This window comes from Miscanthus floridulus, chromosome 11 (genome assembly GCF_019320115.1).
Source record: "Miscanthus floridulus cultivar M001 chromosome 11, ASM1932011v1, whole genome shotgun sequence".
Classification (NCBI taxonomy): domain Eukaryota; kingdom Viridiplantae; phylum Streptophyta; class Magnoliopsida; order Poales; family Poaceae; genus Miscanthus; species Miscanthus floridulus.
The window spans coordinates 62173109-62188033 of NC_089590.1; the positions used below are offsets into that span (position 1 = coordinate 62173109).

At 43.8% G+C, this 14925-nt stretch overlaps 1 protein-coding gene and 1 pseudogene across 1 annotated transcript; both read right to left on the bottom strand.

Annotated features, from left to right (window-relative positions):
- Positions 1-4575: 4575 nt before the first annotated feature.
- On the bottom strand, positions 4576-7790 carry LOC136493960 (actin-related protein 2/3 complex subunit 2B-like; annotated as a pseudogene).
- Positions 7791-8334: 544 nt separating this feature from the next.
- Positions 8335-12342, bottom strand: LOC136493827 (BRCA1-associated RING domain protein 1-like). Its single transcript, XM_066489965.1, has 14 exons — positions 11776-12342; positions 11471-11524; positions 11311-11381; positions 11124-11231; positions 10727-11025; positions 10509-10614; positions 10368-10429; positions 10149-10249; positions 9878-10064; positions 9674-9762; positions 9464-9590; positions 9206-9371; positions 8895-9013; positions 8335-8798 (listed from the first exon to the last, which is right to left on the bottom strand). Exons 1-14 carry the CDS (start codon positions 11853-11855, stop codon positions 8490-8492), a joined length of 1878 nt encoding a protein of 625 aa, XP_066346062.1. The 5' UTR covers positions 11856-12342; the 3' UTR covers positions 8335-8489.
- Positions 12343-14925: the final 2583 nt, after the last annotated feature.

The window sequence follows — 14925 nt, forward strand, 5'->3', positions numbered from 1 at the left end:
CTGGTTTTATCTTATCTTAGTATCACATAGCATTGAATTGGAAGTGCAAGAGATCTTAACTAGTGTGTTTCTGTATCCTAGTTTATCTATGGTGTATTTCAGACTCTTGCCTTGCTGCTGAGGTCAGTGATATTCTAATGGCATGAACATAGTAGAGGGTCTGTTTGCATATGCCTGTGTGTTTGTTAGTGTATACCAAATCTACTCCTCCGTACTGGTTTGTTGTATTTGTTCAATTCAACAAGTGCTAGGAAATCTCTTTCTTGATTCAGTGCACAATATAATAAGTGTCCATGACTGCATTATAGGTTTCTCACCGGCCCCCTTTCTGTGATTTGTGAGTACATTGATAGCAGTAGTCGTAGGATTGTATACTTATTCGGGATGCCTGAAACAACGACACTGGTTAACATGGAATAGGGACCTGCTACTTGTTAGCTGCATCCACCAATTACTGATTGGTTTGAACTCTTCTCCTTTTCTGCAACTCCAACCCAATGAGATGCAGCAGCAGCAGACTACTTCTTTTTGGGCAACCAGTTGAACCCAGGAACGGGCATCCTTGTTGGTATCTCTGAAATCAGATTCTCTGTTTTGACTGGTTGACAGGGTTCATTGTGTAGACCTATATGACCGAGATAGTTAGATTTGTTTAGTCTTGGTTATGTGGCCTCATCCGCGCAAGAGTGTTGAGGTGGCATGGTGGAATGAGAAAATTATATATATATATATATATATGGAGAGTATATTCAGTAGCCAGCTATAAAATAAGTTATTCTGTAGCCACCTCTATTTACGATAATTTTATATACTAATTTATAATAATATCAATATATATTTACGATAGTTGGGTTACTATAACACATGGGGATATTTACCATAATGTTATAGTAAATCACTTAGTAAGGAGTTACTATAATCTTGTAAATTAACATAGTAATTATCGTAACTCAAAGTGGCTACATAATAAGTTATTTTGTAGCCAGCTACAGGGTAGTAGTTCTATATATATATATATATATATATATATATATATATATATATATATATATATATATATATATATATATATATATATACACACACACACGTATTGTTCTATAGTTGGCCACATAATAAGTTATTCTGTGGCCACTTTGAGTTACGATAATTACTATACTAATTTACGAGATTATGGCAACTCCCTCATAAGTGATTTACTACAGCATTATGGTAAGTATCATCTTGAATTATAGTAACACATGTATCGTAAATGTGTATTGTCATTATCGTAAATTGGTACAAACATTATCGTAAATCAAGGTGGCCATAGAATAAGTTATTCGGTGGGCAGCTGTAGAATAGCCTTACCGTATATATATATATATGGTGAAATTTCTAGTTGTGCCATGCAGCTTTTCCTCAAAAGGGAATTAGGAGAGGTTTGGCCAATTTTTTAGATTTGGTGCAGCTTTTCCTCTTTATGAATCCTTCTCAAATGAGATGGTGCTACTGCTACTGCACCTGTATAAATTTTCTGCTATCATATTTGCTAACTGGAATTCTCTATGGTGTTGTATCTGTTTTCTTTACTAAATGCAGAGCAAAAAAACGGTTGTCGTTTATGCCACCTTCGTATATGTTTGCTAGATTTCTTTTTATGCTTTATTAATTCAAGAGGAAACCAGCAATTCTAGAAAATAAACTTTTGTGTCAGGCACCTGAAAGGTCTTGAGATATTGTGCATTTGTGCTAACAGTCACACTGAACTTCGTTACTTTGTTATATTTTTGCAATCTAAAACCTATCATTCATTTCGTTGCTTTAGTTAATTGGTTGAATCTCTATTTTATAACTGAATCTCTGCTTTTAACTTTTCTAACTGAAACTCATGTGTTTTTAACTGAAACTCTATTTATAAGCAAACTCGTATTTTTCTAGGTAATGAAGACTCCAGTTATGATGTTGAATCTGTCAATGGGGAGAATGATGATGATTTCGATATGAACTCTGAAGAAAATGACTTAGCTTCTTTGGATCCACATTTGTTAGAGGACGAGATTGATGAAGCTGAACTAGTGGAGACTTGCAAGCATTTCAGACAGGTTAGTTGTTTTTATACTTGTTTTCCCCCATTTTTTTCTTTTAATTTCTCCTTTTACATGGGGCAGCCTGCATTGTGTCATTTTCCCTGTGCATGGCTGGATGAGATGTGTGGGTCTCGTGGATGCAATGCTAGTGTGGCCCATGTTGTGGCTCCTTAACTTTGTACAACTAGAGTACTTTTGTCATGGTCGAGCGTGCGTTGTGTAGGAAGTGCTGTCAAAGGGCCTCAAGTTCAACTGGTTAGAGCGTCCCGGCGGCACACCTCAGGTCCTGGGTTCGACTTCCCGTGGGAGCGAATTTCAGGCTGGGGTTAAAAAAATCTCCTCGTCTATCCTACGCCAAAGCACAGGTTTAAGGACCGACCCGTTCTCATAGGACGACGGTGCCGCTGTGTAAGGGTGGGGCAGGGGTTCGAGGGTTTTCTGGGTCTACGTGAGAAGGTTTTCTTCTTAATGCAATACCTAGGGTGGTCATACCCTCGTAGGTCTAGGTTTTTTTGCACGAAGTGCTGATTGTATGGGAAGAGACTAGCTGTTTCCGGTGGAGAAGGCATTTGCAATTCAGAGGTAGAGGGTTTCTTCACGCACACACTTTGGTAGTCTATAAAGCCCATTTTTTTCTCTCCCCAAACAGATGGCTGGCCGTCGTCCGTGCTAATTACAATAACACTGACTGATATTTGTCTTGCTTTTGTGGTTGTGTCCTAGTTTATCTTTCTATTTTGTTAATGCTGATAAACAAGTCATCCTTGCTGGCTTTTCCTATGTTGTGCATGTCCGTTTTATTTTCCATTAAATTTTGTGTTTTTCCGTATTAATTTTTCAGCAAAAGACTTCTGATATATTTTTGCTGGCACTAATGCATCCTCTTTGTCTGGAAAAGACTTGTTCAGTAGCACAAGTTAATTGTACTGTTAGCAGGCTCCACATGCATGAGTTAGATTTTGTCTTTATATACATATACAGTATAATTGCATTAACAAGTAGTATTTGCACTATTCAAAATGTGCAATTTTTATATATGTGTTTTGTAATTTTTGAAGATCATATATAGTATAATTGCATTAACAACAAGTTAACATGTGGGGCTTTGCTTGCTTGTCTCAATTATATTTGTGGGATCCTTACGATTTCTGAGCGAGCTAGGAATGAGGACTAACTAGCAGTCTGCTTGTTTAGAGGCTTCGTAGTGCATAGCTAATTTGTTACGGTACAGGTTTTGGTAGAATGTTTATTGCATTTTGCACTCCTCGAACAGCAGAATTATCACCATCCTCCTTTTTCCTACTAAATAGGTTACACTTCAGTGTCACCCTTGTTATATTGCCAATTGTCATCTTTCTTATCCTTGTACTTGTATGTGTGAAATCTGACCACTGAGAATCTCACTATATATGCATAGTAATTATAGAAAGTGTAGGCATAGGTAGCTGTAGTTACATTTTGCCATACTCAATTGAATCTAAACCTTAACAAAACACTCCCTACTACAGGTAGAAAACAGGTATCAACCTATAGGACATCTAGACCTACTGTGAATCTTTGGCATAGGAAATGGTGACCGAGCAGCATGCAAGGGCCATTTGGAGGTCTGTGTGATCCAAATATGGCTGCAAGTGGAGGCTCATGTAAAGGTTTTTTTAGCTCTTTTGTGCTTCTGGAAATTGTATGCTCTCATATGTGTAAACTTTTTGGCACCTGGCAGTGTGAGATATGTAAATTGCACTTTTATGTTTTTCTTTGCACGTGCAACACCGTTTGTGGCCTCTGCATAGTTAGCCTGCTGGCAGCAGTGTGCAGGTATGTGTCATCAAGGTTTTTGGTCATGCTTGTGTGGTTGTGTCCCAATTTGTCATTCTTTCTATGTACACCATCCTATCCTGTTTAATTGTACTGTCAGCAGACTCCACATTCATGAGCTGAATTTTGTATTATATTATATATATATATATATATATATATATATATATACACACACACACGTGATAATGCCAATACATATTTACGATAGTTGGGTTACTATAACACGTGGAGATATTTACCATAACGTTAAAGTAAATCACTTAGTATAGAGTTAGTATAATCTCATAAATTAACATAGTAATTATCGTAACTCAAAGTGGCTACAGAATAAGTTATTTTATAGCAGGGTAGTAGTTCTCTCTCTCTATATATATAAAGTATAATCGCATTAAGAACACGTAGTATTTGCACTATTTGAAATGTGTATTTTTCATATTTGTGTTTTGTAATTTTTAAAGATCGTATTCGTTGTTTATTTGTTTACCGAGAACATCTCTTTATGTGTGCGTAAGGAAAATTATAGATTTTCCTTATCTTTTGTGGCCGGTAGTTGGATTTCAGTCTAAAGGTGGTAGAATTCATGTGCTACAGGTACCTGAAAAGATGGAAATTGAGTGTGTTTCACATGTAGTCAACAACCGAGTGCTAGCTTCTGCTAAAACACACGGATTTGTCTCTGTTGAAAATCATGTATTTTACTTGTAGTTGCAGCCAACAACGAGTGTTGGCTTCTGGTAAAACACACGTTCTTACAGTAGTTAGACTCTATAATAATAGCGGAGTGCCATCTCCCAATTAATACAGTAGACTCGACGTCAACGACGACCAAGGTTTGATAGATTACTCGGCCAGCTTGTGGTATCTGTGCTCCTCCTGCTGCGACTGCGACTGCGACTGCGAGGTGGCGCGGGGAGCCTTGGCACGGCGAAGCACCGGCACCGGAACTGCCGCCGGAGCCGGTCCAGGCCTTTCACCCTGATCCTCTGCCGCAGCCGCTTCATCTTGTCCAGGACGGCCCTGAAACCCTTGTGCAGCTTCTTGCTCGCTTTCGCCAAGCTAACGAGCCGTCTCTTGCTCGTCCTCGTCACAACTGCATCAGGGATTAATTGGGGTTGGGTCATCAGCCACTTCGTTCGTTTCTCGCAGTATATGACAGATTCTGAGATAGTTTTTTTTCTCAGAAATTATTAAAAGATTGGGCATATTACATTGAAGACGGACATATCGTCAGTAGGCAAACGTCAAATATTGTTGAGCACTATGCATGCATTTGTGATGCTTTGTCGTTTCGGCCATGTTCGCTTCGTTGAAAAGTATTGTTCGTTGATTTATTATGAGAGAAATATGCTGTATCATAGCTGATAAGTCAGGCTGATAAGTTCGATTAGCAAGTGCACGTTATTAGAAAGAAAGAAAAAAAGTAGCTTGCATCGCCAAATATGTTTCACTGTACTGTTTGTACGCATGGTGCAGAACTGCAGCAGTTATGCTTCCCTTTTTCATGCATGATTATCTTGAGACTCTAAATGGCATTTCCGGCCGGGTACGGTGGCCGATGGGTTTTATCGATCGCGTCGGCGTCTTTCTTGTACAACTGTAACACGCTATACATATGACTGATCACGTGATCAGTCTTGTCCTCGATGTCAGATAATTTGAGATTTAACCAAAATTATATAAAAATATATTAATATTTATGATAAAAATAATTATGAAATATATTTTCGTAATAGACCTACTTTGGACATATAAATGTTAGTATTATTCCTTAGGTCTTCCTGATTTAGAGAAAAACGCACGCTATGGGGAGCAAACTGCAAGATGCACGCATGGGCCGGGGCGCGATCGAGATAGCTGGCGAGAGGTACCTTGTGACGACCGCTTCTTATCGTCGCTATTCGTCCCCCGTAGCCTCGCGTTCCGGACGGCCTCCGTCAGCGTCTCCAGCCGCTCCCGCATCCGGCTCTGGACGTGGCTCCGGGTGCACTGCAATGGCATCAGCGTCACCGCCGCCGGCGTCAGCCACGGTGTTTCTTTCCGTCTGTAATGGAAACGGAAACGGAAACGGACGATCGAGGACGGATCGGTGGGTGGGCGGTGAGCGCTGGGCGCTGTGGCAGTGCAGCTGCAAGTGGCGGAGGAAACATTTTTTTTTTTTTTTAGAAAGGCAGAGGAAAACCTTGATGTGGTACTTTACGTAGGACTGGAAGTTGAGCAGGATCCACGCGGTCTTGGCGGCCCGCTTCCCCCTCACGTGCCCCGACAGGACGCCTGCACATGCGGGCCGGGGGCCCAAGTGGCCGATGAGGCAGGCGTCAGTCATGAAGCCCGGCCCACCTACTAGAAGCCGCTCTTACCTGGAGCCGCACGGCCGGCCCGTGGACCCGCGTGTCGATTCGACAACAACAGCACGTACCGAAGGATACGAAGCCGCCGTTGGTGGTGAGGTGGTGCACGTTCTCGCCCCGCAGCTCCGGCGGCGGGATCGGCGACCAGCTGCACTTGGGCGCCCTCGCGAACGAGTTCCCGACGTCCTGCAGCTCCTGCAATAAAAAGCTCATCCGCCGCCGTGACGACCCCGCCCGCGGCTCCGCTGGAGTAAAGAGCAACGTACGATGGATGCAATGCGTGCAGGCACACGGACCTGGAAGAAGGAGGTGGCGATGGCCAGGTCCGTGTCGTCCCTGAAGCGCATGGGGAAGATGGCGTGTATCGTCTCATCAGCCTGCATCAGGACGTGCATGTACAAGTACATTATTGCAGTACGTGTTAGTTAGCGACAGTCCGAAGATACATTAGTTTCAATTAGTTTGTTGTGCGCATGCACAAGAATTGAACGCACCGTCCTGCTGACGAAGAAGGGCTCCCTCTGGTTGTACACGAGCCTCATCGTGCCCGGCGACGAGCCGAGGCTCCCCAGCATGTCCTTCAGCTGCGAGCTCAGCACCACGGATTGCAGCAGCGACACCTGGTTAATGGCCTTCACGCGATCTATATATATAGTATATATTCAGAGCGCGATCGATCGGTGGTCATCGTAGGGCTCCCAGTATTGAGAGCGTTGCTGGCTTCTTCGTAGGGAGGGGTGCGTACCTTTCGGCCGGGTGAGGCCGGAGAAGTTGAGCTTGAGAGTCAGGACGTATCCTTCCCTCGGCGGCTCCACGATCTCCGCGAACCTGCCGTACGTGTTCCTCGTCTCCTGCAGGGTCAGTTCAGGCAGGCCGCCGCTCGACGAGGGTGCGGCCTCGTGGGAGAGCGATGGCGTCGATATCGACAGGAACACGTTCTCGGGATCGTACACTGAAGCCTGCAACATGCATGGTTTGCGCGGATGTATACACATGATCATTCTTCGTGTCTTGCTCGCCAAGAGCTGCTGCGCACAAGGTGCTAACCTCCACATGATATCGAATCGATCCGAACTCGAAGAAGGTGTGGTCGACAGGCATTGGTCTTTCGGCGCTGCAACAACACACATTGGGTTTCGGTAAGCAGAGCACATATCGAGGTCCAGGAATTCCAAAATTTTGCTCGCCATATTCAAAATTACAGTATCAGTATTTTTTTACTATACCACTTAAGTGAATACAAAGTGCAGAATCATCATGCCTAGAGAGAGCTACTCCGTTTACCATCGCGCATACGAATTACAGACTTCATGTTTTTACAGCCAAACTACAGAAGAGTAACAACCTGCGACTCACCTCTGCATCCTCGTCAGGATTTCGACCAGAACACGGGATCCACTGCTGAAGAACGCCATGGCGTTGGCACAGTTCGGCACCCAGGACCAGGACCAGGATCAAATAAAAGGGGAAAGGAGAGAAGAGAGGTACAAGTGTTGCTTTGATATCAGAATCATGGTCTGGTGGAGGAAAAAAGAAATTCACGGGACACCAGGGAGGACGCCGGTGGTCGGTGGCTGCCTGACTGGTGAGACTAGAGGGGGACCTCTCCTGGCTGGTGCTGGTGAACTACTTCTGAAGCAACCTCCTGAGCTCAGCCATCCCGTTTGCTTTGTTTCCAATGCACTCCACAATCATTTCAGGGTTTTTTCGAATAACTCCACAGGCAAATATGGAAAGTGTCGAGTGGTGGAGTGTTGGAGTGTTGGATCTGGAACAGACAGTGCAGATGACACCCACCTGGCAGCTTTTTTTCCACACCAATTCAAGATATTGGAGTAAACCAAACCTACCAGGTCCAACCTTTTTCTGTTTATTAGAAATAAAAAAAAATCAGACCAACTGCACCTGTCAGTAGGGTCCCGTTCGCTTAGAGGAATTTAAAGGAATCTGAATGAATTTGGATGAATCTAGAGGAATTTATGAGAGAAAAACACTGTTCTGGATGAAAAAAAAAACAGATCAAACCGGGTTTAAAGACACGCGATCGGGCCCTAGGTGAAACATGTGAATGACATCACCGACAGTAACGCTGACTGAGATACACAAGTTTATTCCAATTGAATTGCTCTTTCATGCTACAACATTTAGGATCAAGACAACATGTCAATCACATCCTAATCTCCTTTTTGAAAAGAAAAAAAAAGTAGCAGATATCACATTCCTATGTTTGAATTTGAACCTAGGCAGTACAGCATCACACGTTCAACTCAACTGTGCAGGATGCAATAGAATCCAGAAGCCATGTATGAGGAATGGCTTTGCAGCCAACCATGGCTGCCAGTTCTTGAGCCTCAGCTATTCTCTTATTGATGGTCTCAAGGGTGTCCAGATTGTTTCCTTGCGGCGGCTCCATGCTGTAAAGAATCAAGGATGTGCTAGAGAGCTCGGTCTTCTCCAAAATGGAACCCCCTGCTGCGGCAATCAAATCTTCAAGGTTAGCCTTGTATCCCGGCATGAAACAGCCACTGAAATAGAAGGCCAACCCAGCAAACAGACTTGGTGCCTACAGAAGGGGAAATGTGTGCCGTCAGTACACCAACAAGATTGTTACAATGAAGTAATGGTTTGGCTTATTTACTCCTGGAATTCATTTGCCAACCTGCTGCATTGCTCGAAGCCTTCCTGAGCGAGGGCCATCAACAGAGCCATGAACATCACACCTTATCTCATAGGGCTCTTCTGGGATTGGTTTCCTAGCCTCAATACAGGCTTTCAGCCCTAAATATCAGATGCAAATTTGCATTAGAAGAACTTCTTTGCAGAACAGGGCCGTCTAAGCAAAAGCAACCTAGCAGATGCAAGCAATATACTAGATACAGCACTTAGTTGATCACAAAGACAAACCACAACATATATAATTTGATTAGCTCGGACTATATATTTACTGATCTTTAGAGAAAATGGACTTACAATTCACATTGAGAACCCATTTCCCAGCTAAAATAGCCATGAGAACCTTGAGTGTCCTAGCGCATGCCCCACGTTCATCCGTACTAGCAATCACATGAGTCACATCCGAACTCCAAGTGTTAGTTATTGTGATGCCAGTGTGACACTCAAACTGATCCAAGATTTCCTGAAGTTTATGAACATTTCAGGGCACATTACATACTTGAATAAGCTCTAAAGTACCTTAGTTATGAAGATCATGTCAAAAAAAGCAATTACCCTCTCGTGGCCAATGAGGGCAGATCCACATATCACCCATTCACTAGTCAGAAAAGGTGAAGCAGTCCAAAGCTCATCCCTTTGCATTGGAGAAGGTGAATTCAGATCATCAGTGTCAGAAGATGGTCTGCAAAATTCAAAGAGGGGCTATCAAAAGACACAATCAGGTATAGCAAAATAGAGTCATGTATAACAGGCACAATGGCATACTGCTGCATCTTGGTCTTCTTTTTTGACTTCAATCTCTCACAAGGCAGCTTCTTTGACAAATGTGTAGGACACAACATAACAAAGTTCTCCTGGAGCAAATCACATTTGTTCAGTGAGATAATCAACAAATATTTTACCATAAAAGGGCACATACTTTTCACTTAATACACAATGGACAATCCAGATTTAAGGAACAAGACTTACTTGATCCCATTTGCAGCCTTTGATGTTGTAGGCACATGGGACATGAAAACTTTTGCGGCAGCTCTTCACAAGGCAGCCAAGTGCTGCACCTTTCAAGCCACAAACACTGCATTTGATCTTAGAAGCACGGGCCAACTCAGGCTCCAAGTTGTTTGCAATGTCACCAGTAAAGAATGCTTGAGGAGCCCTGTATAGGAGTATGTGTACAAATCAGTGAAATGAAGTATGTGCTCATTCAGAAATAGTATCATGAAAGTTGCCAGGAACATACCATTCAACACATTTCTCATGGACATGCTGAACACTTGATTTCCAAGCTTGATCAGCTTCTATTGGCTCCCCATTCAGATAATGTGACAAAGGGCCAGTGCACTGTAAATTACAATTTACATTAGGTTCTTCGAGTATATATACAAGAAACAATCAGCAGGCCATATCCTAAATAATAGTAAATAAACCCCAACTCTTGTTTAAGTTCTGCAAGACCAACCTCAGTGACTTGGGAAGAATGACAGAACTCACATTTCCAAGCACTGGCCATGGTTGTCTGTCCTGTATTTGTGTTCAAGATCACATTAGCATCTTGCATTTCCAAATATTCTGAAAGGAGTTCAGGCAGGAAATGACTTACTTTGAACCTGATCATTTGATTTTTGCCTCTTCAATTCTCTGGTATGGTCATCCATTACATTTGTCTCTCTTTTCAATGCAGTTTGAAGAGGTGATCTGCTTGTTATCTGACAGAACAGCACACATTTAAGAGTGAGTCTACACAAAGTATTTTTCTAAACAACTTTTGAAAAAAAAAGGGGAAAAGGGGGAGTTAATCTAGATAGAATAGAATTTTACCAGTTCTCCTTCAAGGTCATTGCTGTCACAATCCAAATCTCCAGGGCCATCAGAAGATTGTGACCCAGAATGTCCCTTTTGCACAAGAACTGTTGGTGCAACAGCTGCAGCACCAGCTTTGCTCTCAAATGCAGGATCTTTTGCTTGAACACCATCCATGTTCCCAAATGCAGGTACAGTTGGTTGGTTATATACTAGCTTTGAAGCAACAGGATTGTAAGATTTCAACTGGTCAGATTTCTCCAGCACCCCACTTCTGTTTCCTGATTCTGGTGTTCCATGAGTTGCTGGCTTTGCAACTGAACAAAAAGAAAATTTTCCACATCAATCAAAACTTGTGACAGACTACTAGTTATTAACAATGCTTGGAGTTCATGTTCTGCAAAAATGGACGTACCAGGAATGTTAACTTGAGCATCCTGTTGTTCAGTCATGGTGCTGACGGTAGAGCTGAGGCTCCTGTGAATGCTCACTATTGACTCGAGATGGGAAGCTTGCCTTAAATCTGCAAACAAGGCTGGGGTCAGATAAAGAATCAAGGTGTCAATCAGAACTCTGAAACAATTCAGTAAGCCATGATGTACCTTGAGAACAATAGCCTGATTTGCAAATGGCACAGCTGTAACCTTTCGAAGTCGGTGTAAGGGCACACTTGCTGAAAGAAAGGAATAAACTTGTCAGTCGTTGAAACTCGCAGGGCAAGATGAGTGGAGGGTGATGAGCGCTCTTCGGTTGAGGCGTCACCTGCAGGATGTGTGGTAGCACGGCAGGGTTGTCGGCGAGGTGAGCAACTTCAGGCTGACAAACAAAAGTTTTCACCGTCAGACGACCATGTTTTTCAGCATCCGAATCCATTCATCCCCTCATGTCACTCTAAATGGATCGAAGCTCGCAGTTTGCTCGGATCTAGCTCTACCTAAGTTAAGTTCGTTACCGCTGTTGCGGCCATGCTAATCTTAGGCGCGCCGAGATCTTGGACGATAAGAAATGACATTTCGACATCTAACAGAAAGGCAAAAGCAAAGGACACAAGGGATGGTTTGACCCACCAGACGGGGCAGGTGAGCTCCAGCTCCATCTTCTGCAGGTTGAGCACCAGCGGGTTCAGCAGCCTCCACAGGTTCTCCATCTTCGCCGCCCACGACACTAACGCCCCTTCCTACTGCTCCCGCCTCCGCCTCCCCTCCCTCCGATATCCCTCGGAAAGGGCTACGGCCGTGAGGGGACAGAGAGCCGGAGCGCGAGACAGATGCGGTGCCGACTGCCGAGGGACTTGGAAGCTTGAGCTGGGCGCTGGCTCTAGCGCCAGTCAAATACGCGGGGGAGAGGGCGGCCAATCGGGGTTTCGGAACGGGAGGGAAGTGGTGGCGGGCAGGCAGCCGGCTGAACGAAAATGTTTGGGCGCGAGCGCGTCGGCGGTCTGTGAAACCGGACGCCATCCCATCCGCGGGAGGCGGGAGATTTTCGGGCGGCGGGGACGAGTTTTCTTGCCACTTTTTGGCCGGGGAAGCGGCTGTTTCGAGCGCCCCGCGCGCGGGCGGCGGCGGCACCTCGCGTCGCGTCCCGCGCTCTCCTGGCGGGCTGCTCGGTAAGAAAGACCTAGGACGAGGAGGGGCGCGGGGCGCGAGGCGCGGGCTGGGCTGCGGATGGGGGGAGAAGTGATCAGTTGTTGCGGGCCTCGTGGGCCGGGGGCCTGTTGAAACTTCAAACACCGAGCTCGACGTGCAGTTGGCTGGTCCGCCGATGCAGCGGTGGTTTCCACTCGCCCCCCACGGCACCGGGGTCAGGAATTAGGACGTCGGGTAACCTAATGGCCTGTTAGTTTTGGATTAAAATCGGATTTGCAGTTGCTCCACCATGAGAATTTTTTTTAAATCCCACAAACATCTTACGATATCAATAATTCTTTTCTCCACGCAAGATATAGGATAGCCATCACCCCATAGTCCCAAACACGCTCAACCTTTCCCTCGTGAAAGCACACTCACCTTATTCTAAAAAAAAGCACAATCATCTTGTAAAAAGTCGAAAAAAGAGACACGTCTATTCGACAATCGAGTTTGCAATCCCTAAAACACCTTTTCTAACCATTAGATCAACAAAGGATGGCTCAGATCTATTCATTATGATGTAGCCACAACCCCTCTCTTCTTCTTGACTTTACTCACACTACCGCCATGGTGCTTCCCAAAGTTGTCTTCCTTATGCCGACAGCTATACCATCAAACTTCCTCACCACCATCTCCTTAATGGTCGCCTACAAGATATATTCAAATAGCAAATTCGTCACTTCCCTCCCTCCTCATGTTGTTGTCTTCTCCAGTGACGTCTTACTACCAGATCTGTCACTCCCTTCGGCCGCTATGCTAACATATGGACTCATGATGCCTATGACTTTATCCTGCCCAACTAGCTTATCGATTTGACAAAGGTATCGTGCCAAGTAGGAAAAGCTTCAAGTCCACGGAAAAAATCAAAACGTTTGTATATGCAAAACAATTTTCGAAATCAAGAGATCTAAGCTATGAACGAATAAAAATAAAAACTAAAAGGAGATAGGTAAACCTGCGATTAGGGTTTGTAATTGTTGACACCGCGTGGACTCCTACGAAATATGTGGTAGTTCTCAACCTTGATTCTCGTGCTCAATGCAGTGTTGCAGTGGCGCTCCTTTTGTGATAGCCAACGATGCATAGGTGAAAAGCGAAAGAAAGGGGTACCATAGCGGTGGGGTGAGGAGCCAGGCGAAGTGTGTGGAACCGATATAAATGGGAGAGACTAGGAGGGGGTAAAGGACAATATAGAGAGGGTTGGATTCCATATATCAAATAAAGTAAAAGATAATACATGGCTTGTCCGGTGCGCATGTTAAAACAAGAAATTTAAAAAAAAATAAAAAGTGAAAACCAGATCTTGTATTTGTGGGCGTCGACATGGTCTCAGAGCCTGGTTTCTTGTTTTGTGATGAACCATGAGGATTGTGAGGGGCTTAAAAAAGATGGAAACCAATTACCCCCCCCCCCTAGGGATTGCTTAGTTAATCCCCAAACCGAGGTGATTGAAGGTGGTTTTGACTTGTAGAAGATAAAGTCCCTCACAATTCCCTCTAATCCCCTAGACAGGAGATTAATTGAACAAATTCTCAAGCAACTGGTTCAACACCATTCGATAAGAACATTTGAGGTTGCATGTTTCATTAGATAGCCCATCACTACCCTCCTTCCCTGTCCACCGCCCTAGGCTCCTCATGTATCGCTACCGCCCCCATCCCTCTATGTAGCGACCTCGCTAGTATCGATGACAAACGAGTACACTCCGTCGTCCAATCTAGTCACGAGATTGAAATAAATTGTGTCCCGTGGCTACACTAGATGGCATCGTCATGTTAATTTCTCGTCAGATCTTGTTTCTTGTAGAGAATTCCAGTGTGAATGCTTATCTAGGCATTTAGCCCGATGTTCTTCACGTCGATCTTTGTTTTAGCATGGTTGATGCAGTTATTGTGTATGTTTTATGTTTATTCTCATTTGAATCATAGGCCCTGTTCGTTGGTCTGAATCTAGGCTAAAACTGACTGAAAACACTGTTCTGGCTGAATTGTTGTGAGAGGAAAACACTGTTCCGGCTAAAAAAACAAGTCGAACAAGCCGAATATGGGGTAAGCCGAACGGGGCCTACTCCCTCCGTCCCAATTTATTTGTCGTTTTCGGTGTCCGTGCCACGACTTTGACTCAATTTGTACAAAATATGTGCAACATTTGTTTCTCCAAATAAATTTGTTAAAAAACTAGATTCAAAAATCTTTCCAATAATACTAATTATATATCATAAATAATAATATATTTTAATATATATTTTGTTAAAGTTGTTTATCGGGAAACGAGAACGACAGATATTTTAGGACGGAGGGAGTATGTGTTACTGCTTTACTGGATTCCAATATCACGAGGACATAAAGTTATCCAAACCTCCAGTTTCATAATGGCTGGTAGAAATGTTAGATTAAAATTTAATGTGTTAGATGCACCTTGAGAAGTTCTCGAGGTGTTAGACCATGCGTTGTTTTCAAGGTCTGGGGCCTATCAGGGTAGTCCCAATGGTGCATTGACGATTGTTTCTATCCTCATTAAATGACTTGCCACGTAGATAAAACGTTGACATGGCAACGTAATTAATGAAGAAAGAGAACAAAAATCATA